We start from the raw sequence: 8,949 nt of genomic DNA, 5'->3' as shown, positions 1-8,949 counted from the left end.
GGTGGAGAAACACGGGCCGTGGCCGGCGGAGCTGCAAGGGGAGGGGGGAGAGGCGGCTGCCAGAACTCACTGAGGCGGGGGGCCGCCATTTTACCGGGAGGGGCTGCAGCGCCTCCTGTTCCCGGCGGCCAAGGGTGAAGCGCCTCAGCCTCCGGCTAGATCCCGGGAGGGGCCGGGCTCCCGTCCTTTCCCTCTGCTCGGCTGCGCTTCCGGGAACAGGGAGGCGGCGGCCGGCGGGGTGAGTGCGGCGGCCGCGTTGCTGTTGCTGCTGCTGCGTGGTCGTGCAGGTTTTCTACGGGGAAGCCTGTGCCTGTGTTTTTTAGGGTTTTCTTGTTTTGCGGTTTTGGGTATTTTTTTTTTTTTTAAAGGAAGTAGAGCTGAATGACGTTGCTTTTACTGTGTTTTGTATTTTCTTTCTTTTTCTTCCCTCTTTCGTGACATTCCCTAAACACAGCTGCTTCTTGCCAGCTGGAGCCGCGGCGGTGCGGCTGGAGCGCTTCTTGCGGGAGCGCCGGGAGCACCGCGGGGTTGGGACGTTCTCCCACAGGGCGAATCTCGGGGCGGGGGCGGAAGAAAAACTCTTCGCTCTAGGGAGGGCCAAACCTTTGGCTTTTTGTGCCTCAGCTTGCTGAGACAGTGTCAGGCTCCTCCCGGCCCCTCCCCATCCCTGCAGAGGCACCGGGGTCAGGAGCTCGACAGCAGCGGGGTTGTGTCATTCCCTGCGTCCCAGGGAGAGCTGCGATGCCAAGGGCCATCACCAGGAGCTGTCCGCCGTCTCGCCCTGCAAGTGTTTTAACATCGTTCTCAACTCTCCAAATCCTAAATTAAGCTTTTTCCGTCAAGGAAGCCTGCTTTAGTTCAGCGGGTGGGGAAAGGGGTGTCTGTGCCACGGACAGACCTGTGTCTGTGGAGATGGACATGGCCTGGTGCTCACTGCCCTGACTTCCCTCTGCGGTTGAAAGAGTCAGCTTGAGACTCCTCTGATGTAGCTGACTCGCTGTAGGGGAGTGTCCTTGTTTGCCGGACACTGATCCACATCGTAGTTTAGTGGGAAGTGTCTCTTGGGCTGCAGGCTAGAGGAGAGCTGCACCCTGCTGTAGTTTTCCCATGGCAAGGCCCTGCAGCGCTTGTCTTCTGATTGATCTACATACAGCCTTTTGGTCCATAAACACTGTCCAGAAGTGTAGGTGTTGACTGGTGAGAGTGTATGCTTCAAATTCAGAGTGGTAGGAACACAAAACTTCTGCACCGGTGGCTCACTGCTGACCTGCAGAGCATGGGGAGAGCAGTGAGGAATGAGCTGCTGTCAGCAAACCCTTTGACCACTGAGGGCTTTGCAGTGGTTTACAATTGACTGACAAATATGTACTTGTATCATGAGTTTTTTTGTTCCTTAAAGTGCGGTCATTGTGTATTGTCTCTGAAACTGTGGATTCCAAATTGTGCATTGTCTCTGATGAGGAGGGTGTCCGTAGTTATGTTGCTACTCCTGAGCTGCAGAGAAAGCACAGTGGACTGTGCAGATGTAACTCCTAGCTTTGTGTCCCAGCAGTTGAATATTATTTGTTATATTTATGAATATTATTTATTATTTAAATGCCCCTGATTTTCAGGCAGGCAAATAGTGTCTGTTGTGTCCTTTTGTCTGTAAATTCTTGCCTGTTGTGGAAGTCCTACAGACACTTCTAGAAAATAACAGCCTGTTGGTGTCACTATTCCTGTGTGTTTTGACCCAGAGGTCAAAAAAATCTTATTGCTAGCAATCTGCAGATACTGGGATAGTAGGAAAATTCTGGTCTACATTGTAACCAGTGTGAATGCTGTGTGTCTCTTCTTTATTCTGTTCAGTGAAAAAATCATTCATGCAGACACAATTGGAGGATTGTTTCAATTTAAGCAGGCTTGTTTTTTGGTTGTACTTCTTTCAAGTTATGGGATAAGAGAAATAGGATCAAATTGCTGTTTTTTATAGTAAAGCTCCTAGCAAGAAATTTTCTTGGTTTGAAAAGCATGCATGTGGAAACTTGCTCTTTTCAGCTCTGTCTAAGATAATGAATCAGTAGTACGAATTAGGTGGTGGTTTTGTATTTGGTAGCAACATGTCAACATTAGGCCCTGCCTAAAGGGATGAACAAAAGACAGAGATAGTAAAACTATCAGCATTTATCTTATGATGACTTATGATACGTATCTGTGGTTAACTCAGTGTTATAGTACTTATTGCTCATTTAATAGGTGTGGTGTTTAATCTCAGATTCACTGCCTATAGCAGATGAATACAGAGTATGACAGTTTATGATTGTGTGCGTTGCCATGTTGCAGGCAATAAAATGGAACTAAAATGAACTTTGATTTTTTTTCCTTATAATACAGAAGGAAATTGCAGTCATCTGTCATGCTGGCGACATAAATTTTTTTCTTTCCTTCTTTTATCTAGCAGGCCAAGTCATTCTGCTGGCTTCTCCCAGCCTGGGTGGCAGATTTAAAACCCAGCGTGCACACGCAGAAGCAAGCTGCAGCTATCACTGAGGGTCTGTAGACTTACAGAAGGTAAGAGTTGGTAATGCTGCTGTTCTGAACTCCCCAGTTTGTGCTGGGAAGTGTAAAAACAAAAAACAACCGGTGTTCAAATAAATTTGATCATTCTTGTTCTGTGTTTTGTGTGCCAGGCTCGGAAGCATGGAAAGCCTCTGTGCAGCCAACAGCACTTTTGCTGTGGAGCTGTTAAGAATGCTGTGTGAGAAGAAAAGTGGGCAGAATGTGTTCTTTTCACCATTTAGTATTTCTTCTGCTTTGTCTATGGTTTTGCTGGGTTCAAGAGGTAGCACTGAAGCCCAGATAAGCAAGGTAGGTCAGAATAAACTTGGTGGATTGCATTTGATGGGATCATATGAGGAACAGAGTTGTCTTCCAGTGTGTGACATGCACGTGTGCTAAACTGTGATTGTGACTGTGGTGTGAGTGAGCAGAGCTCTTCCTCTGCTGTGTGTATAAGGACAATCAATTTTCATTGTTTTTGAAAGGGGACATTCCTTCTTTATGAAATGAAGCATTTCCTGGGTTTTATTGTGTGGGGATTTTGTGGTTTTGAGACAGATCATCTTTCATATGTAATTAAGAGGTCCGTGTTTTTCTTTTCTTCTTTTTTTTTTTTTTTTTTTTTTTTTTTTTTGGCATTTTTAATTTTTTTTTTTTTTTTAATTTGGCATGATCAATTTCTGCTACTTGCTTAGGTAGCAGATAGTACTTGTGTTTTGCATATGACCTGACAAAGTGCAAAATCAGTCCTTTTGGTTCTGATGTTGGGCTCTTTTGCAAAGTGAGAGATAAGTAAAAAACTGTATTTTTTTTTTCTCATATTTACTATTAATATAAGTTTCTCAAAAAACTTATGTTGTTGCCATAGTTGGAAGTACTCAAAATCCATCTGGACACAGTCCTGGACTACTGGCAGTAGATGTCCCTGCTTGGGTAGGGCTTTGTAGCAGATTGTCCCCACAGGTCCCTTCCAAACTGAGCCATTCTGTGATCCTGTAGGGCTTGGCTGGGGAAAGGACAATGCAGACTAGTTACTTTGCTGCTCCCTAATTTATGACTTGTACAAGCACTGCAGATGTTGTCTTCGTGCAGGTGCTTTCTCTGGAGAACGCCCAGGATGCTCACAATGGGTATCAATCCCTTCTCTCTGAAATTAATGATCCAAAGAGCAAATACATCCTGAGAACTGCAAACCGGCTCTATGGAGAAAAGACCTTTGAGTTTCTTCCCGTAAGTAGTCATTAAATTTGTTATGATTTTTAGGATAAAGCACTTGCTACCTCTTTCCTCTGGAGGTCAAGGCAGTCTTTGAGTTTGCCTTCCAGGTTTTCTGTGCTGAGAGCCAGGAGTGCAATAGATTCTGCCAGAGCCTGGTGTCTGAAGTTGGTGGACAATCTTTTTTAAATAACATGTGATCTGAATATGGCAAAGCAGGGTAAAATCCATCAGTCTCTACACTTGAGGGTTCTGTAATCCATTCATATATTTGGATGTGGGACAAATGGTTGATATATCTTTTAGAAAAGTCTGATAAACAAACTTACAAAATCATATGTTACCTCCCTGAAGCATAAACTAGAAACAGTAAAAAAACCCCTTATAATTTCAAAAGAATTTATGTAGACATTTGTACTACAGTACATAAGCCATTTGCTTTAATAACAATTCCTAGTTCAAAGTGGTATAAATCCTAGTAGGAACTTGTCAGTGAGATTTTTAAGCTATATGAAGCTGGAGAAGGAAAGCTGGCAGATTTCCATGGAGAATGTAAGGATCACCTTTGTCTGAATGAGAGTAAATCTCTTGCTGCAAATCTGTTGTGAATGTCCCTGTTAGTCATTTATAGAGTCCAGTCAGAAATCCTACCATGCTGGCCTGGAACAGATGGACTTCCTACATGCTTGGGAGGATGCCAGGAAACAAATCAATGGCTGGGTGGAGGAAAGGACTGAAGGTGAGTGCTTTTCCAAGTGCCCAGTTCTGTTTAATGGCAGCCATGGTTTGGGTAAACACCTACCCCTGGCTATAGGATTGTGAATTCAAACAACTCAGATGCTGAGCTATTCCTGTGTGTCTGGTACATAATTCTCTTCTCTATTGTTTATTAATTGCAGATACTATCTTGGATAATATTTAGATACATTTCCAACAATTAATGTGTTTTTTTCTTTGTATGATAAAGGTAAAATTCAGAACCTGTTGGCAGAGGGAATTCTGAATTCTCTGACCAGGCTTGTGTTGGTGAATGCCATCTATTTCAAAGGCAATTGGGAAGAGCAGTTCAACAAACAGAGTACCACAGAAAGGTCATTCCAAATTAATAAGGTATGATGTGCTAAAATTCTGTCAGTACACTAATCTGAAGTAGCCTGAAATTAATACCTTTAGGAGGAAATTAAATTTTTCAAGCAGGGTTGCCTTGATTGGGCTGTATGAGATTCTTTCTGCCCTCTCGCTTTCCTATAGATACAATATTTGCTGAGTTTCTCTGAACTTTCACATAATTCCAAGCATGAAGAACGGTGTGAAAGATTGTGAATTTAAGCCTTCTTCAGTCAGAGCTTCCCTGCTGCATTTCTGCCCCTGAGCCAATCCAAAAGAAATGGAAAACAAATTTTCTTTGAAGACCTGTGTTCTCTGCAGTCTTGTTTTTAGAAGTAGATCAGTGCTCTTGAGGAGGACTTGGCCCCTGGCATGGGCAGGCCATGGCTGCCCCTCAGGATCCTCTGCAGCTCTGGGTTGGCCTCCAGGAGTCATGAACCTGGTTCATGGTAATGTGCCTTCCTTAACTCACCTGCTTGAAGCAACCATTGTGGAAAATGGAAGCCCTCATGCCTGTATGGAAACTGTCCTTCCCTGCAGAGCTGAAATAAATCCAAGAAGGCTTTTAAGGGCTACTAGCACATTTAAATAAGGGAGTGTTACTGTTCACCCCATACTCTGTACAAGACCACTTCAGAGATTGGCTTTGTTTCTGACACCTTGTCCTCCGTGAACAATTGGAAATGGAAGGTGTAAGCTGAAACCTTAAGCTAGTTACTTTACATGCTGTTCAATAACAAAGAGTTACTTTGACATCCCTGGAACATCTCCAACATCCTGTGAAATTATTTCTGTGACTCTTGCACTTTTTATGACTCATTGGATGATTTTCTATTGCTGTGTGGCTTTCCTTTTGCTTATCGATCCTTTTTATGTGTCATTGCTGCTGCATAATAATTTCTGGCATATTCTCTCTGAGCATTATTCCAATGGGCACTACTTCAATAACAAAATGCTACTTATGTGACAATCTCATGAAGGAAAGGGAGAAAGCAATGAAACTGAGAAGAATGAAAATAATGATGTAAATAATAGTAGCTGATACTCCATGTGGAAGTGGAATAAGAGAGCAGATAGTGAAAATGAGAATAAAATCTCTACCCTTATTACAATCCTTATGACTGTTAAGAATTCATAATAATACTCATTCTTGGTATTTTTAGTATATACATTTGAAAGTATTTTAATTCTTTGTTATAGCCACACAGAACTACATGGACTAACAATAAATGCACTGAAATAACTTACTCATGTATTGCGAAGAACAACGCCCCTGCATATTACTGGCTCACTTTAGTGCTTGTCACTAGTTCTTAAGTTGACAAAAGGGTGAGGACATGTATTTACTATAAAAGGATCTTCACAAACATTTTTACATTAATAATTAAAAGGGAAATCTCAGGACTTTTAGTTATTTACAAAGGACAGTGTAGTGCCTCTGTTCTGTGGTGTGTGATCAGTTCTCTTTGGACAAATCCTAAAAGGCCATGAGTAACTTGCTGCCTGCTTTGTAGTGTGAGACCAGCAGAGAAGCTCAGCACTCACTGTTGGCATCTCTTGATTTCTAGAATGAAACCAGACCTGTGCAGATGATGTTCAAGGAGGCAAATTTTAACATGACCTACATTGGAGACTTCCAGACCAAAATCCTTGAGCTCCCCTATGTGGGTAATGAACTGAGCATGATCATCCTGCTCCCTGATGCAATCCAGGATGGATCCACAGGCCTGGAAAGAGTAAGTAGTCGAGCTGAGTGCAAAGACATGCTGAATCCTCCCAGGGAAGAAAGCCTGAATTGCACAGAGACCTGCAGTTCAGTTGCAGAGCAATTGTGTCTCTGGTGCTCAAGGCCATCAGCAATGTCCCTCTCGTCCCTGTCCCCAAAGTGACAGCCCCTGCTGTGTCAGTGCTGCTCAGGCTGTGTGCTGCTCCCTTGGCCAGAGGCTCTGGAAGGAGAGCTGGCCCTGCTCAGGAGCAGAGCTCAGCTGTGGTTGTGGGGAAGGCACAGTATGGTGATGATGGAATGGGGAGAGGGGGACTTTGGGTGGGCTCTTGGGAAGTCCTGTGGCTTGTCCTGTAGGTCTTCTGTGCTGAGCAGCTGGCAGGTGGTGTGTGGCTCACTGGCTGGAAAGAGGCTCAGAGGAAAGGGCAGGATCTCTTTTGTGGTGGGGGTAGGATACAAGTTTTCGCTCTTTGGCACGCTGGACCAGGAGTTTATGAATAAAGTTTTCTAAGACTGACTGCAAAGGGCCTTTGTGAACAGATTGTTTTCATAATGCTGCTGACTGACCTCAAGGATGAACCTTTGGTAAAGAGATAGAAGAACTGGGTTTGGTTTCTTTGGGTCCTTCTTAGCTTTTCTCCTGTGTCATTTCTGTCCCATAAGTAAAAATTAAAAAAAACCCTGAACAATGGAACACTTTCTCTAGGAGTAAATGTTACAGGGAGGGGATTGATCCCTATTACAGCTACCAAAGCACACATTTCGTAATGAACTTGATGGGGTCACTATTCTCTAGTGACAGGTATTACTTGCAGTTCTGGCTTGAGGCAGGCAAACCGGTTTTAAAAAGATGCATTTTATGCACTATGTAAACAAAACCCATAATCACTTCTTTTGCTTGTGTAACGCTGACTCAATTGCCATTGTAATTATGTAAATTTGGAATTTTTCTTCAGCTGGAAAGAGAACTTACATATGAGAAGCTAATAGATTGGATCAATCCTGAAATGATGGACTCTACAAAAGTGAGGGTGTCTTTACCCAGATTTAAACTGGAAGAAAATTATGATCTGAAACCACTTCTGAGCAGCATGGGAATGCCTGATGCATTTGAGTTGGGCAAGGCAGACTTCTCAGGAATCTCATCTGGTAATGAGCTGGTGCTCTCTGAAGTGGTTCACAAATCCTTTGTGGAAGTCAACGAAGAAGGCACCGAAGCAGCTGCTTCCACAGCTGCAGTGATGGTGTTGTGCTGTGCTATGAGAGTTCCAGAATTCACTGCTGATCATCCTTTCCTCTTCTTCATCCGGCACAACAAAACTTCCAGCCTTTTGTTCTGTGGCAGATTTTGCTGTCCTTAAGGAGGAGATGTCTTGGCTGCATAGGTACCATCACACAATAAATTTGTATTTCCCTAGAAGCAGATGATTCCTTTTGCACTAATTGTCTCAGCTGTGCCTGCACCCTCTTCTCTGATTTTGATCTTGGGCTTGGCAGGAATAAGAGAGCTGCTTAGACAAACAGAGCTCCTGCCATGTCCAACCCCTCCTGTGCCTGTGTGCAGAGGTCTCCAGGTTCTGGCTGACACAAGACCCATCAAACTTACTCTCTCAACACTTCTTCTTCACTTTTGGTGTCCAGCAGGCAGAGTCAGGCTCTGAGAGAGCCCATGGTAGTGGAGTTGTTAATTTTGCTTGTAACAAGCCTGGAGCACTTTTGTAGCTGCCCTCCCCTTTTACCTTCCAGTCACATCCATTGAGTGCCTTGATACATTGCCTGGAGCTGAAAGGAGTTTTTGGCAGCCTGTTCCAGATATTCCTGAACATCCTGTACAGATGGGGTTTTGGCTAACAACTGGACAGGCAGTAAGGCAAGAATGGGAATGAAGTATGCTTTTGTCCCTGTGAGGTATTTGTGCTGAGAGTACTTCGTTTCATCACTCCAGAACACATGTGTTTATTCCCTGTAACCTGGTTCTGGTCCTTTAACAAAGAATGTAACAGAAGGGCACATAATGCCTATGCAATATTTGAATGACAAAACCTTAATTGTAATTTGTTTGGGTTTTTTTGTTTGTTTGTTTGTTTAGGGGTTTTTTTTTTTTGCTACTGCTATATGTTTATTCTAATAATATTCTCTTAGACACCATAATTTACCTGTTTAATACCAGACAGAGATGCAAGAGCGTTTCTTCTGTTGGGATGTATTTTGTGGGTCCTGTTCCTGGAATAATAAAAGAAGTGCGAGCGCTGCATGGGTCTGTTTCTTCTTTTTCGATCCCAAATTGTCGGCGTACTGTTGACTCAGTCGCAGGAGGAGAAGCCTTGCGGCAGAGCTGCGGCCGGCCGGGCGGGGACGCGGCCGAG

General features: G+C 43.7%; 1 protein-coding gene across 2 annotated transcripts; it reads left to right on the top strand.

The window, feature by feature from the left end:
• The first annotated feature begins 29 nt into the window (after positions 1 to 29).
• Positions 30 to 8,706, top strand: LOC121348368 (serpin B6-like). Of its 2 annotated transcripts, none has more exons than XM_041427779.1 (8): positions 30 to 238; positions 2,441 to 2,550; positions 2,670 to 2,847; positions 3,631 to 3,768; positions 4,375 to 4,492; positions 4,721 to 4,863; positions 6,429 to 6,596; positions 7,540 to 8,706. In XM_041427779.1, the coding sequence occupies exons 3-8, from the start codon at positions 2,680 to 2,682 to the stop codon at positions 7,942 to 7,944; spliced, it is 1,140 nt and encodes a 379-aa protein (XP_041283713.1). In that variant the 5' UTR covers positions 30 to 238; positions 2,441 to 2,550; positions 2,670 to 2,679; the 3' UTR covers positions 7,945 to 8,706. The 2 variants fall into 2 exon arrangements, with proteins under 2 accessions (XP_041283713.1, XP_041283712.1); XM_041427778.1 differs by having other exon boundaries at positions 2,438 to 2,550.
• Positions 8,707 to 8,949: the final 243 nt, after the last annotated feature.

The sequence above is a fragment of the Onychostruthus taczanowskii genome, unplaced genomic scaffold, assembly GCF_017590055.1.
Source record: "Onychostruthus taczanowskii isolate IOZ18803 unplaced genomic scaffold, ASM1759005v1 scaffold119, whole genome shotgun sequence".
Lineage (NCBI taxonomy): Eukaryota > Metazoa > Chordata > Aves > Passeriformes > Passeridae > Onychostruthus > Onychostruthus taczanowskii.
The sequence above is the reverse complement of the archived record's forward strand: the minus strand, read 5'-3'. Positions and strand labels throughout refer to the sequence as shown.

Coding starts and splice junctions, on each gene's coding strand:
- LOC121348368 (XM_041427779.1), top strand. CDS start 2,680: ATGGAAAGCCTCTGTGCAGCCAACAGCACTTTTGCTGTGGAGCTGTTA. Junction 3,769..4,374: donor AGACCTTTGAGTTTCTTCCC/GTAAGTAGTCAT, acceptor TGTCCCTGTTAG/TCATTTATAGAGTCCAGTCA. Junction 4,493..4,720: donor GGTGGAGGAAAGGACTGAAG/GTGAGTGCTTTT, acceptor TGTATGATAAAG/GTAAAATTCAGAACCTGTTG.